Here is a 15,819-nt window from a genome sequence, read left to right as displayed (position 1 = left end):
ATTAGTTACTAATCTAACCTAATCTATCTAAACTCTCTGTCTTTGCGGCGACTGAGAGAAGAACTTCGATTTTCTGTTCGATCTTGTGTGTTCTTGTCACGATCAACCGTGTTCTCAATCAATCCAGTGTAAGTTATTCTATCTTAATCTTTTGTAAGTTGTTCTCGTTTAAAACAAACCAAAATAAGGCGAAATTTTTGTTCTCTTTAAGCCATAAACAGTTAAACTACTTGATCTGTTGTGTCTTTGATTCGTCGTGTGTCTTTGATTTGTTGTGTGTGTTTGATTTGTTGTGTGTCTTTCATTCGTTGTGTGTCTTTGATTGGCGACAGATAAATCGATTTATATTCGTTGTATAGATCTAGGGTTATTAGTTGTTATGATAGGGTTATCTTGGTTTGGTTCTTTTGCTTTGATGTTCGATAGTTATTACTTGTTGAGATAGTGTTGTCTTGGTTTGGTTATTTATCTTTGATGTTCGATTGATATGTAATCTCTTGATGTTCGATAGTTAGTATTTGTTATGATAGGGATATCTAGGTTTGGTTCTTTTGCTTTGATGTTCGAGACTTATTACTTGTTAGGATAGTGTTCTCTTGGTTTGATTCTTTTTCTTTGATGTTCGATTGATATAACTTGTTAAGTTAGTGTTGTTATTGGATTGATATGTTTCTTTTGATGTTCGATAGTTATTAGTTTTTATGATAGGGATATCTAGGTTTGGTTCTTTCTTTTGCTTTGATGTTCGAGACTTATGATAGTTTTGTTATATGTAATCTCTTGATGTTTGATAGTTAGTATTTGTTATGATAGTGTTGTTCTTGGATTGATCTTTTTCCTTTGTTGTAACTTAATAGATGTCTCATAATTCTGGTGAAGACAATAGCGACCCCGTCCTACATGAAGAGATTGATGATGGTCCGCCAGCTTCTGCAGTTGGAGAGAAGAGAAGACGAACTCAGCCGAGGAGAAAGCCAGCTCATAGTTCTCCGGTTTGGGAGCATTTTGTTCAGCAAGCACATGATGATGCCATTACGAACTGTTGGTACTGTGGTCAAGAGATAGGATGTGACACAGTGATTCATAGAACAAGTGCAATGAAGAATCATATTAGTAGGTGTAAGTTGTTCAAGATGCATCAAGAGAGTGGTAGTTAGAATGTGTTGGCTGGTGATAGCAGTGGTGTAATGACAGCAATCAAGTATGATCAAGGTTTGTTCAGAAGGTCTGTGAATGAGATGATCGTCCTTAATGAGCTGCCGTTTGCATTTGTGGAGTCTGAGGGATTTAGGAGATTGTGCAGCAACATGCTTCCAATGTATATTGTCCATTGCAGGAAGACAGCGACATCAGATATATACACTATGTTTCTTCGACACAAAGAAGCTTTGAAGGAGCTGTTTAGTAAGAAGCAGAGAGTTTCGATGCCAACTGATATTTGGGTAGCTCCAACGACTTCTTGTAGCTATATGGTGGTAACAGCTCACTGGATTGACAGAGATTGGAAGTTGCAGAAGAGGATCATTAGTTTCAAGCCAGTCACATATCACAAAGGTGATACAATTGCTGAGCACTTGGTTGCCTGTCTAGAAGAATGGGGAATCGAGAAGGTCTTCACAGTAACAGTCGATAACGCTAAGGGGAATGACAAGGCTCTAAGGGTTTTCACAGACGCTTTGATCATGAGAGGACCTGATGCTTTAGTAAGCAATGGTGAGTATCTTCATATGCGGTGTTGTGCGCATATCCTCAACTTGATAGTGAGGGATGGTAAAAGGAGTATAGTTTCAATCAGAAATGCGATTAAGTATGTGAGATCATCTGGTGATAGACTGAAGTCGTTTCTGTTGAGGGTCGATACAGGGAATGTAGGTAGAGGTAGTTTGTGTCTTGATGTTGCTACTAGATGGAATTCCACCTATCTAATGCTGACAGCTGCAATCAAGTTTCGGGTTGCTTTTGAGAAGATGTTGACCGAAGATAAGTTGTATAACGACTATTTCGTGGAGACTGAAGAAAATGGAGAGGCTACTGGTGATGAAGCTGAGTTGAATGGACAGAAGCGTGTTGGTCCTCCTACTTTTGCTGATTGGGATCAACTGCAGAGGTTAGTTAAGTTCTTGAAGATATTTTTCAACTGCACTTTGTCTTTCTCAGCCACCAAATCAGTGACCTCTACTTTTTGCTATAACGAGATTGTGACTATTGAGAGGAATCTGATCAATCTAAGCACAAACGGTGATGTGCTACTAAAGACAGAAGCGATGATGATGAGGAGTAAGTTTGAAAAATATTAGGATGGTCTCTTGAACATGAATCCTCTTGTGATCATCGCAAGTGTGTTTGATCCCAGGAACAAGATGCAGTTTGTTGGGCTTTGCTTTGACAAGCTATATGGAAAAACAGTGTTGAAAGTACTCATCTAAGATCATCAATCAAGGGTGTCATGAAGAAGCTGTATGCAGAGTATGTGATGAAGTTGAGCTTAAGTGAACCTGGAGTACCAACTACTGCTGGAGTCGGAACTGATCTTGTAGTATCCGCAAATGATTTGTTTGATTTGTCAGATGAGGATGGTTATGAGAGGATGGATACACTATACTCTGAGATGGTGGCTGAAATTACAAATGAAGAATGTAGCAGTGAGTTAGATATTTACTTGTTGGAGAAACCGGTGCCAAGGACTCCATCTGCTTTGGGATTGGACTTTGATGTTTTATCTTGGTGGGGGCGCAACAGTTCTAAATTTCCAGTCTTATCCGAGCTAGCTAGAGATATCCTTGTTGTTCAAGTGTCGTCGGTTGCTTCTGAATCCGCATTTAGCACCAGTGGTCGCATCTTGGACCCATATCGCAGTTCTATGTCACCTTTCATGGTTGAATCGTTGGTTTGCACTCAACAGTGGCTAAGGAACGCCATTCAAGCTGAGAAATTAGCCAGCTTAGTTCAGATGTTTGATGAATTGCAGTTTCATGAGTCCTTAGGTAATCATTTTCTCATAATTCTTACATTTTTCATTACGTTCAAGCAAATTGACTAATTGATAATCATTTTCCTTGTGCAGCTACACAAAATGCGACTCATGCAGCTGCAGTTCCGTGATGTAGAGATGAACAAAGGAGACTAGAACCAACTAATGATCTTAAAAGGTTGTCTCTCACACTCTATATCTTTTTGCAAAAAAAACTGATAACTATTAACTATTTTTTAGAATCGAGTTAGTAGAAAATGACAATAGACCAAATCCATCTGGTAATAGGAGAGGATCGTTGGTATATTGTCAATTCTCATTCTCGGTATTAACTTTGGCAAGTGACTTATTTTTTGAACAAATGTCTCCTAATATCTTTGTGACCTAAGTATTAGACCTTCATGGAGACTTTTGTAAGTGTTCTTTTTTTGTAAATTGTCTCCCATAGTCTCTTTATGTATAAGAGAAGTAGGATTGACTGATGAACACTTGTACTTGTTGTCTTTTGTAAGCAAGAACTGTATGCTATCATAAGCACATGAGATGTTAAATGTAATGAAACAGTTTGTATTTTCTGATGTGTTGAGTTGTGTTTGGTCTTATACAGTGTTTTATTGACATTCGGTTATTAACCGAAATAATCGACCCTCCGAACCGAATAAACTATGTCCGAACCGAACCGACCCTATTGATTAATCGGTTAGTTTCGGTAGAGTTTTCAATTTCCGAATAACCCGATAACTGAAAAAACCGACCCGAATTACCTGAATAAACCGAAGTCGCAGGCCTAGAAAAAAAGGTATAATTTGACAAAATGTGTTAAAAGAAGACATGTAAATTCCAAAAGATAAAAAGAGAGATGGGAGAAGAAAAAAAAACGGACACACTACAAGAAAACAATACGTTTACTTACCAGCAAAAACGTAGGGATTTGGTAGGAAACAGTGTTTTTTGACCGTTTTCCTACGAAAATATTAAGAGGAAATAGTCCGAAGGAAACAGATATTAGTGAGAATTTGGAATGAATTATCTTTCAAGTTTCCTACGAAAATACTTTAGAAGAAAAATTCGTAGGAAAAAAGAAAGAAAGGGGAAGGGCAGTTTTGTCAAATTTCCTTCGTTATATGCGAAGGAAAGCGTTTCTTTCGGCTTCTCTTCCACTATTTTCCTATAATTTTCCTACGCATCTGTTTTTCCTTCTACACATTTCATTCTATTTTCCTTCACATTTTCACTCAAAGTTCCTTCTAAGATATCCTTCAAGATTCCTTCGAAAACTTCATTTCAGGTTCTTTCAAAAACTTCATTCTATTTAACTACGAAAAAATTCAGATCAATTTCATCAAACGTTTGATACAGGTAATCGACCATTATTAATTTTTCTCTTTTCCAATTATTTTCATTTTTATAAATTTAAACTAGACAAATGCAATGCCCAGAACATACTTCATTACTCAAAAAAACAATCCATATACAATAAACGTACTTTTACATGTGTTGACCAAAAAAAAAAAGGAAAAAAACGTACTTTTATAGGATTATGAAACTGATCAAGGTTGTGTCTCGTCTTCGTCTTCCACGGTTGCTGGTGTCTCCGGGTACTCAGGTGGACGTAGATCAGGAAACCGGCCTAGGAGGAGCTTGTTGCATTCCATAAGAAACTTGATATGAGCGTCCTTCTCTTGTTCACGAGCCTTCAATGTTTGAATCTCTTCTTGTAGTTTAGGAATTTGTCGTGGATCTGAAGAAGAAGATGGGCATCCATCATCAAAAAGGTTACCAAAGCCATAAAATTTACCTCTAACCTTTGGAACAACCTGTCAATTAAAACCAAGAATTGTAAAAAGCTCACTTGATAGAAATTTTATAAGACATCACAACTTGTAAATCACTTGATAGATAATGAAACAGTTAATAAGACAAGGAGAAAGAGTAACTTACTTTACGCATAACAGAGTTAATCTCTTCTGTTGTAAGAGGGTCTAGCTGAGCCGAAGGATCATCATCACTTTGTCGTTGGGATTGGATGAGCTCCACTTGACTAGAAGCCTTATCCAGAAACTGTTTGGTCTTCATATCACTAATGGTTCGGGTCTTCTTGTCTAAGTGTGTTTGTTCCATGAAATAAAGCATATTAGGCTTCGTTCGTAATTCAATTGTCTTAGCAAAAAACAGAAACCATAGTTAGTATAAGAAACAAATAAAGGCATTAATCAGATTCTAAGTGTGAACTAAATTGAATAAGAAAAACCTGAACTGATGATTGAATGAAACTTGCAAAACAGTAACAGAAGTACTTACCATCTCATCCCAACGGCGTTCATAAGTTTTTGCACCGTTGTTGTGTTTAGCCACCCCTAATCCACCTCGTTTACTTCCCCGATTGATAGAGTTTTGGGCTGCCATCTCTTTTGTTTTTTCATCTGTCCACATCTTGATGTAACCATCAAATAGATTATTCTTCGCCTTCATCCAATCAGGTAAGTTGTCAGCTCCTTTCTCTATCCATTTTATCTTCCAGTCACGGACATTAGCTTTAAAAGATGTTTTTGCTTGCTCATCGTAGTTTGTGCGAACATACTCTGTAATGCTTGGATCCCAGTTGAACTCTTGCTGTAGATGACCACATAATTGATTAGAAACCACAAACCAACTTATATTATACTTAAACATCTACCAAAGAAAGGCTATATATACCGCAAAAGCTCTGAACCATCGGTTTTTAATTTCTGGTGGGAGCGACCTATAAGTTGGATAAGCCTTAGGGAGATCTGATTTCAGCATCTTAAGGATCTGCTTTGTAATCTTAACAGTGGAGTCATGTCTAAACCTACAATAAAGATGTTAAACAAATTAGTCTAATAATTTTTTTTATCTAACAAAAACTGAATCATCTACAAGTGAGTGAGGGTTACCATGTAGTTATTCCTTCACGGTCTGGACATAGGACTGGGATGTTTGTGCGTCCTGGAGCACATAGCAAATCATTTACATCGGCAAGAATAGCTACATCTTCTTCCGGATTCTCAGCTGGTGGTTCACTACCGTTACGGGTGTGTTCATTGCGTGGATTTTGCGTAAACCTTGGTAGGTCGGGTACGGAGTAGCTCGGGGTACTGCTATAAAAATGCTGTTGCCGTTCCGCCATGAACCGTTCGTAGTTCTGACGAGTATTCTCCTGAAATTAGAGAACATAATCTATATATGTGAGTAAGATTAATTGACTCCCAAAATGAATTGAATCTGATAAATCCTAGATGTTTATGCTTTCGCTATGTTTAGAATAGGAATTAGTTAGTATAATTGAGCTATAAATAAGAGATAGAACTCTACTTAGCATAACACATAAACGGACTCCACACATAAACACCAACAAAATGTCTAAGACTTTTACCGTTTTATAAAAAAAAAATATGCCTAAGAAAATTATTACAATTGTATTCTGTTTCAAACCCGACCACACAATCGGTAGGAAATAAAAAGTTACGAAATTCAACTTTGTAAAAAGTAGAAAACGTACAGTAAACTGTGGATCTACCGGCAGAGACCACGAGTAACTGCCGGTCATCCTTTGACTCGGTCCTTTGTGGGAATACATGAGACGGACCAAGTGGAATTCGCTGGTGTGTGGCTTGAACTGACTAGTCGATCGAAGCAGAATCCGCGAGAAACAACCGCTTGATCACCTCCCCGATACACCGCTTGAGCTGTTTAGTTATCTTAGGTTAATAAGGTGAAAAACGCTTAAGTGGCTCTAGCGTTTTTACATCTCACCCCTTCATAAAGTCGAGTAAGTACAGCCCATTAAGAGAAATCAAAATTTTGTAAACCCAATACAGAATTAGCTTACTTAATTGATTGGCCAAGTCCATTTCCAAAGACAAAATTATAAATTATGTTTTGTTTTATGTTGTAAATTACATAAATTATGTTTTGCAAATTTTGTTTTTTTTTTTATGTTGTAATTTATATAAAAATTATATAAATCTTCACATATATAACTTATGTTTTGTTTGATTTTCCCCTTTTATATAAAATTTCTACATAATATTGGAAACTTAAAACAATATTTACATATTATGATTTATGATTTATGATATTTACAATATCATATTTGATATTTACAATATAAATATTTACAATATTTACATATTATGATTTATGATTTATGAATTTATAAAGTTGCTTTAATTTAAAATCATCAGATTAAATAAAACATGAATATAATATTAGTCCGACTCAGATGAATATTCAGATGAAGCGGAATCATACTCCTCATCAAACTCTCCAGCCTCTTCTTCATAAACATCCAAAATCTCATCGATCGTGGTCTCTTTTTCTAATTCTCCTGTTGTTGGATCGTCATGATTAAGTTCATCAGAAGAGATGCTCCCAACATATGTTTGTTGCATAGGTCCATTTTCTATAACTCCGTGTACTCTTCCTCTTGGGCTTATTTGCGTAACAGTAACCCATGAATCTTGTTTTTTGGTAATGCGAAGATAGGGGATGTAACATACTTGGTCGCCTTGTGATGCGAGGATGAAAGGGTCATATCTATCAAGTACTCTTGATGTTCTTACTGCAGTAACACCAAATTTATCTACACGTACTCCCCTCCCATTACATGGATCATACCAATCACAAATGAAAACTATGCATTTCAAATTAATAACTCCTGGGAACTCAACCTCCAATATCTCCCGAAGAACACCATAATATATTACATTACCGGCTTGCGTGATAATTCCGGAATTGATCGTTGTTCTGTTCTCTCTCTCTCGGAACACTTTGAATGCATATCCACGTGTGTAGTAAGTCGGTGAAATTTGAGCAAGCGACAATGGACCATCTACCAACTCTTCTAACCAGGTATGTAATCTCTCACCTCTATTGTTGCATGTGTGCACCTGTTTCAAAATTAGTCCATTATTTTCATGTTGTTAAAAAATAAAAAACTAAATATTCCAAAATGCTCACATAGAATTTCATCCATTGTACAAATTCATTCTGTTTTTTTGTGGCAAGTGTTTCCTCATCGTAATGTGGATAAGATGTTCGCAACTGGTCCATATAAATCCTGGATATACAAGTTTAAAAAACAAATAAATACTTATAATCAAACAATATTAAATACAAAAATTTACATAACTAAACTATACCTCTCATATGGCCATAGTTCCTTACAATTCAACAAAATGTAGGTATGCAAGTGTTTAACTTCAACTTCCGTAAGCCACCTCTTAGTTGGTTTCCCGCTTAACCGCCTAATTTGTGAAAATATATCTGGAACTTGGGTTATGTAATGTGGTTTTTCTCCACCGTCATCGTAACGGCTGGGTTTTTGGCTCTTTGTTTGAATAATTGGGGGAAAGTAATGGGCGGCAAAGTTAGATCTTTCTTCGTTGATGCTTTGAGAAATAATAGAACCTCCCACTTTGCTTAAATTTTTCACCTTCTTTTTCAAGTGAAACATGAATCTTTCGAATGGGTACATCCACCTATACTGCACAGGTCCCCCCAATTCTGCCTCTCTAGGAAGATGTATTGGAAGATGCTCCATCACATCGAAAAAGAGGGTGGAAATATATTTTCAAGATTACATATTAGTACTGGTATGTTGTTAGCTAATTGCCTGATACCAGCTGGCGTTAGTGATCTTGTACATAGGTCTTTGAAAAAAGCACTAATACCTGCATTATGCATATTTCATAGAAAGATATTATTATTTATTGTTTTATAAAAACCAATCATACAAACATCCTGTCAATAAAGGTTACCTGCAATAGCTTCATGTTCGTTTTTTGGGAGGAGATTTACAAATGCAAATGGTAGTAATCGTTGCATAAACACATGACAATCATGACTTTTCATCCCTGATAATCGACCTTCTTGGTTATCAACATAGTTTCGTAAGTTGGAAGCGTATCCGTCAGGGAACTTAACCTTTTGGACAATCCACCTAAATAATGCATCCTTAGCATCTCCATCTAATATGAATCTAGGGATTGGACCTCTTCCACTTGATAAGACATGTAAATGAGGCCGATTGCATATTGAAGGCAAGTCTAATCTCGATTCGATATTGTCTTTTGTCTTCCCCGGGACATTTAAAACTGTATTCATCAAGTTATCGAACACATTCTTCTCAATGTGCATGACATCTAGATTGTGTCTCAACAAGAGATTTTTTCCAATAAGGAAACACCCAGAAGATACTATGTTTGTGCCAATTATGAAATTTTCCATACCCGTCTACTGGATTATGCACACTACCCCCGCAATATGTCGTCTTCTCTGCGCCAAAATCCCTAAGCTGCATCAATAGATTTTCCCCATCTAACTCAGGTGGGGGACCATCATAAACTACATGTTTTTTCTTAAAACTTTTTTGTTACGGCGATAAGGATTCGACCGTGGTAGGAAACGTCTATGACAATCAAACCAACAGGTCTTTCTTCCATGTTTTAACTGAAATGCATCTGTATTATCCTGACAGTATGGGCATGATAATCGCCCATGCGTTGTCCATCCAGATAACATTCCGTAAGCTGGAAAATCGCTAATAGTCCACATAAGCACTGCACGCATCGTAAAATTTTGCTGCCATGATACATCATAGGCTTGAACTCCGTGCTCCCATAGAACTTGTAGCTCATGAATCAAATGTTGTAAGAAGACATCAAGAGATCTCTTTGGGTGTTCTGGACCAGGAACAAGGATAGACAGAAATAGAAACTCTCTCTTCATGCACAAAGACGGAGGCAAATTGTAAGGTGTGAGAATCACTGGCCATAAAGAATATTGGCGTCCATGTTTCCCAAATGGGTTGAAACCATCTGTACATAGTCCAAGGTAGACATTCCTACTTTCTTCTGCAAAACTTGGATAAATTCTCTGAAAATGTTTCCATGCCTCTGCATCTGAGGGATGCGCGATCTCGCCATCAGTTGAATGCTCTTGGTGTCATCTCATAGCTGCAGCTGTCCGCTCTGCTTGATATAACCTTTTCAACCGATCGGCCAATGGCAAATACCACATACGCTTAAATGCTACTCGGGACTTCCCACTTGTATTTTGAAACCGGGGTTTTCCACAAAATCGACAAGCTAAATAATCTGTGTCTGATTGCCAATAAATCATACAGTTGTCGATACAAACATCGATCATCTGATATGGCAAACCAAGACCAGAAACAAGCTTCTCAATTTCATTATACGAAGCCGGTGAGATGTTGTCTTAGGGTAAAATATCTTTAACAAATTATAATTCGTATTTATATTCATCATCCTAGTTGCAGCATATAAAAGAGAATGTCCTTCCTTACAACCTTCATATAAATGACTCTTCGATGCATCTAACATATCGTAGAATCTTTTGGCTTCTAAATTTGGTTCTTCTACTATATTTGTAGGTTCTATATATTCTTGCATATTTTCTCTATGTGCATCATGAACCATTTGAACCGTTCATACACCTCCTTCTTCCAATCTAGATTCTTCTACCCTTTCAGGCACATTTTCACTTGTACTACCCACGTGATAAGCATCAGTTTCTCCATGATAAAACCAAACTTTGTAACTCGACATAATTCCAAGACTATAAATATGTCCCCAGACTAAATATTTGTCAATGAAGATATTATTATTACAAGATGGACATGGGCATAACATCTTACCACTTCTTAAGCAGCTATCCTGATTCATAGCGACGTTCATAAATTCGGTGAGTCCAGCTGCATATTCCCTCGTAAGCATCCCATTCGGATAACATCTTTCTTTGTCCAACCACGTGCAAAAATTATTCATTTTTTTGTAAATATTTAAAGAAAAAGTTTGAATCGTAGAAGAAAAATCTAGTTTTTGAAATAATAGATAGGCCAGAGCTATAAATGTTTTTGTTGTCTGGAATTTAAGATAGGCAATGGCTGTCTTATATAGAAAAACAACTTCGAATCTTTCCGATTGATTGATTGCCCAGTTGGTTTTGTTTTGGCTTGTTTATCTAAACAACTATTATACGAATCTTCTTTCGAATAATAAGTTTGGTAGGAAACTCGAAGGAATATTTTCTTTTATATTCTTTCGGCCTATAATCCCTCTATATTCCTTCCGATTGCTTTCAACTTTTCCTTCGTAGCGATTCTCGTAGGAAAATGAGAGCAAAATTTCCTTCCGAATTCTTTCCCCTGTTTTACTTTCAATATTGTATCGAGTTTCCTTCACTTTTTCCTTCGAATTTGTTTTCCGACGGATTTTCGAAGTAAATACTCTTCTCATTTCTCTTCTCTTTTTCCGTAGGGAATTTTCTTTCTTATTTCCTTCGACAATTTTTTATTCGTCAAAAAGCAGAAGGAATTCCGAAGAAAAATAGTCCTACAAAAATTTTGGTAGGAAATTTGGTAGGAAAACATATTGTTTTTTTTGTAGTGACAAGAGAGTATGTAAAAGTTTTCAATTTTCAATATTGGAGAAAAGCACTTTTAAAATGTATAATGATCAATGTTGGCTTATAAAAAGATGCCTCTTTATCCTGTTCTCCTCTCTCTCTCTATACATAGACAACCCCTTATAATATAAACAAATCATTGTAACGTTCATGTGGGGGTTTCAACAAAAATAATAATTTGCAACAATGTAACAAGTTGGTTGTGCAAATAACCTTTAAAATTAATAAAACCCATTTTTCTCTCTTTAGTGCAGCAGAAACCTTGATTGTCTCATTAGCCAAAGCTCATGTGAAAAAAAAAAGAATTAACAAAGTTAGATAATCTCCAAAAACTATATAAATGAGTGGGTGGAGAGTCGTTTTCTATAGACATTAAATCTAACCCCATGGTTTATTATTACTTTCTCTTTTTCCCATTGGTAACAAAGAGAAACGTACCAAAAAGATAATGAGATATTGATAGTAAATAGCCCACATAGTATAGGGATATTTAAATGTAAGATTTAATTTTTTTCTACCCGTGCAAATAATGTCAAATCCAGAAAAAAAAGGTGGGTGGTAATAAGAAAAGGGAAATAAGACCCCACAGTTTGTGAAATTGTTGTAACCGACCCTACCCTATTGTCAAATAATTCGAAATATACAAATACGTTTGATATGTGACATATAAAATAATAACAACAATGATAATAAATACTATAGTTATGGATGAATTGACTTGTGCCCCCACATCAATGATTGTGATGCATTTCACATATAAAATTATATGTATGTGTTTATAAAAGAAAAAACATATATAACCTTACATTTATATTTGGAACACAGTTAGGTTAGGTCCATGTAAATAATTTTTGGTTTAGGCTTTTGACAGAAATGGAGGAAAAGAAAGAAGACCTTTAACTGTTTCCAAACATTCAATTTTTATTTTAAAAAAGTTCTGACAAGACATGGCAATTAACTGACCTGATGAAGAAAAAAGTAGAGTTAACAATATCACTAATGTTATAGATTCTTTGCTATGTTCACTAATTTCTATATATGTACAAATTTTAAGCGAAGATCATGCATGTGTCCTTGGGATCCATTAACAAAAAGAAAAAATGAAACGTATGTAATAGGATATCAAAATTTCCAAACATTTGTTCATTTTTTTTTTGGTAGTTTCCAAACATTTGTTCATGACGACCGGCTTAAACCATTCTAGCTAGCTTTTATCCATTAAACGTTGAATATTATTTTGATTTTTTTTTTGTTTTTAGATCCACAACAAATGTAGCGGGATCTTATATATTGATTCCATCAAATTCGTGAAATGACCTAGGTTAATCTTTAGAAATTATGGATGATGAGTTGTTGGATATGGTTAAGTCACTTCACTTACTTGTAATCTTTAGGATTGGAAGAAACAAAACAATGTTTACATTTGTATCTTTGTACTTGTAGTGACAATTCTAAATTGAAGTAGCAAAGAAAAATGGAAAATCATCACGTATTAGTATTCCACATCAAAACCTCATTTGACTAGGGAAGCGTATTTCCTTGATTTATGATGAAAAAGTACATCGGTGTATACAAGTACATGAAGAGATAATATTGAGATCTAAACAAACTTTATATATTTGTGTCTATTTTTTTTATATGTTTTCAAGATGGTCCACGGTTTGCAAAACCAATCTTGATTAAAACTAAATTAAAAATACTATAACGGTTTCGTGAGAACATCAACTAATAGATTCGTTGAAGACATTGAGAGACTCGAGGGATATTAGATTGAACTTAATCACATCCAGTATGATTTAAGCATAATGTGTTTCATGGGCATGCAAAGATTAGTTGCGGCTATAAATCGGAATATATAGATGGGTCTAAAGTCGTATTTGTGTACATCATCTTACTATCATTTTCCTAACTTGAGAAGTATCACATATTCCTCCACATAATTGTTATATATGATAGTGAATGATCTATAAACTAGGAGTACTGCTGAGTCCATGATCCTATGTTGCCTATAGGACCAGATCTATAAAAAAAAAATCTAGAAGCGATGATCCAATATAGTAAAACTTCTACATATGATCAATTTTAGTTTTGTTGATCATTGCTTGTGTAGTTAACCAACCCCATGGGGCTTGAATTAACGTTAACCACATAATTTTATTGTTGTATCAACAAGTCTACTGTCTACGTATTAACCTTAGCCACACAAACAAATAAATAATGATCAAGTAAACAGTGATTCATCAATATTGGCAAACAAAAATTGAAATTTATCAGTTTAAATATCAAAACAATTACTGCGTAAAAACGAAATAAAAATAATTAGAAGTTTAGTACATTTTTTATGTTGAAAAATATATTCTTTTATATCATAAATGAAATTTAAACATTTTATAATTATGTATGATTTATTTCTTTAATACTAAAACGTTGATTGATTTTTAATTTAATAATTCATTATTATATTGATTATTGGTTATAGACTGATATACTATAATAATCATACATAAACAATGTAACATCAATTCAACCAAAAAATAAATACTTTTTTAATATTGAAAGGTACCCTTTTATCGATTAAATATTTTATAGCTTGATAACAAGGAAAAAAACAAAAACTGATTTATTGTGTTCAAGAAGAGTCACAATTGTGATTTCTCTATTCCTGCAAAATATACATACCTACACCGATGGGTACTGCATGAACAAATATTTAACACGTTTAACAAGCACGAACCACTGAAAATCTTTTTTTTTTTATCCTTTGAATTGAATGAAATGCAAAATGACAAATACATAAATCAAAAGATCATTCATCCAAATTTTATTGATCTCTTAGAAACAAAATATCAATCCAGTTATAACATTGGAACCACATAAATACATAAAAACCTCTCTCATACGTTGTTGCGAGGTCCATCGTAATAGTTAAAACTTGAAAGTGAACACATATATATTAGGTTAATTGTGTTTTGTAATTTCAGTAGATTTTGATTTATAGTTCCTATATCGATGATCAAAGTTGATTACTCAACATTTTATATTCATTTCCTCCATTTACAAAAAGATAAATGTTTAGTATTTTATATATAATTTTTTATAAGATTTTCCTATTATATTAGAGTTAAAAATAACTAAAATTACTAGTATTTATTATTTAGTTTTAAAATTCTATTTTTATGAAATGTAGATATAAAGAGTCAATTTTCATTATCCATATTATTCTTTTATAAATCCACGTAACTTATTTTTTTTCAGACTAAAAACAAGAAGAAAAAAATCACCTAAGCTATATGGTTTTATTAGTTAGTTGGAGAGCCAATTTGATGAAATAAAAAATGGACCAGGTTTTAACGTGTCAAGATTTTGGGAAATGTCTAAAGTTGTTCTAATAAAGAAAGAAAATGAGATTACCGAAACAAAAAAAAATCATTAAACTAAAACAATTAAGGCAAAAAAATCTTTAGAAAAAAAAAGAAGTTAATTCCAAAGCAAAAGAGAGAGAATAAGAGACGTTGTTCAAGAACAGCTCTGGCACTCCACACAAGTATCGAGAGCCCACGAGCTTCTCTCTTCTCTCAATGCTGTCGTCATTTTAACCAAAACTTAGGGTTGAAATAGTAATCGCAGATTTCGTAGTGGGAAACAAAAAATTTAATAATGCAATACGATTTAACTACGATACATATAGGACAAATGTATTTGCAGGATAAGTGCGGTTACTCCAAAATAAGCAGTACAAAATAATGTTTGATTGGTGAAAAATAATTTGTGGTACAAATTTAATATTATTTATTAATAACTAATATAATTACATATTTGCAGGACAAGTGTGATTATTATAAAATAAGCGGTATAGAATAATATTTGATTGGTGAAAAGGCGGATTACATATTGTATAAAAATATGTTAAAATAAGTATATTTAAAACTATATAATTGTAAAATTTTATTAGTTGTGTTGATAAAGATATATTTTCATATATTTATAAATTTTAAATACTCAAACTGATCTAAAGTAATTTTTGTTGACATATCTATTTCTCAATCAAAAAAGTGCTCAATTGTTTAATCATAAAAATATAGCACAACGAAAAAATATTATCATCTAATTTAATTTTCCTATAACATAAATTATAAAAGAATAGGGTTAGTTATTTTTTTTTTCTTAAAAAGAACACTAACAAAATTCTCTAACAGTTTTAATTAAATATAGCATAAAACCATTTGTTGGAACTTTTAGAATCTATGTTGATTATTACTCTTTTTATTAATTAAAAAAATTCAAAACATAAAATAAAATTATTTTTTGTCTAGTGCGGAAATGTAAATACCGCTGGATAATAGCTATCTTCAAAAACTTACTGCGATTCAGTGAATTTTGTTCACCCTCAAAAAACGCAT

At 34.1% G+C, this 15,819-nt stretch overlaps 2 protein-coding genes and 1 long non-coding RNA gene across 5 annotated transcripts; 1 reads left to right on the top strand and 2 right to left on the bottom strand.

The window, feature by feature from the left end:
- The first annotated feature begins 4,143 nt into the window (after window positions 1-4,143).
- LOC147920461 (uncharacterized) lies at window positions 4,144-4,894 on the top strand. The gene is made up of 2 exons (XR_015590416.1): window positions 4,144-4,330; window positions 4,578-4,894. It is a non-coding gene; the product is annotated as an uncharacterized LOC147920461 (long non-coding RNA).
- On the bottom strand, window positions 4,404-6,751 carry LOC104766198 (uncharacterized). 3 transcript variants are annotated; one of them, XR_015590415.1, is made up of 6 exons: window positions 6,492-6,717; window positions 5,887-6,149; window positions 5,669-5,801; window positions 5,273-5,584; window positions 4,913-5,073; window positions 4,404-4,788 (listed from the first exon to the last, which is right to left on the bottom strand). XR_015590415.1 is itself a non-coding variant. In XM_010490031.3 (6 exons), the coding sequence occupies exons 1-6, from the start codon at window positions 6,567-6,569 to the stop codon at window positions 4,522-4,524; spliced, it is 1,272 nt and encodes a 423-aa protein (XP_010488333.1). In that variant the 5' UTR covers window positions 6,570-6,751; the 3' UTR covers window positions 4,404-4,521. The 3 variants fall into 3 exon arrangements, 2 of the variants coding, with proteins under 2 accessions (XP_010488333.1, XP_010488335.1); XM_010490031.3 differs by having other exon boundaries at window positions 4,913-5,131; window positions 6,492-6,751; XM_010490033.3 differs by having other exon boundaries at window positions 4,599-4,712; window positions 4,913-5,131; window positions 6,492-6,707.
- Window positions 6,752-6,996: 245 nt separating this feature from the next.
- LOC104712847 (uncharacterized) lies at window positions 6,997-10,256 on the bottom strand. Its single transcript, XM_087500391.1, is given in 7 exon segments — window positions 6,997-7,881; window positions 7,952-8,051; window positions 8,134-8,548; window positions 8,551-8,664; window positions 8,752-9,163; window positions 9,165-9,343; window positions 9,346-10,256. Coding segments are annotated over 7 exon segments (2,697 nt in total). The 5' UTR covers window positions 10,142-10,256; the 3' UTR covers window positions 6,997-7,200.
- Window positions 10,257-15,819: the final 5,563 nt, after the last annotated feature.

The sequence above is a fragment of the Camelina sativa genome, chromosome 19, assembly GCF_030686135.1.
Source record: "Camelina sativa cultivar CO46 ecotype springtype chromosome 19, ASM3068613v1".
In the NCBI taxonomy this organism is placed as follows: domain Eukaryota; kingdom Viridiplantae; phylum Streptophyta; class Magnoliopsida; order Brassicales; family Brassicaceae; genus Camelina; species Camelina sativa.
The sequence above is the reverse complement of the archived record's forward strand: the minus strand, read 5'-3'. Positions and strand labels throughout refer to the sequence as shown.

Coding starts and splice junctions, on each gene's coding strand:
- LOC104766198 (XM_010490031.3), bottom strand. CDS start 6,569: ATGTATTCCCACAAAGGACCGAGTCAAAGGATGACCGGCAGTTACTCG. Junction 5,802..5,886: donor CGTGAAGGAATAACTACATG/GTAACCCTCACT, acceptor TCTTTATTGTAG/GTTTAGACATGACTCCACTG. Junction 5,585..5,668: donor GATGGTTCAGAGCTTTTGCG/GTATATATAGCC, acceptor GGTCATCTACAG/CAAGAGTTCAACTGGGATCC.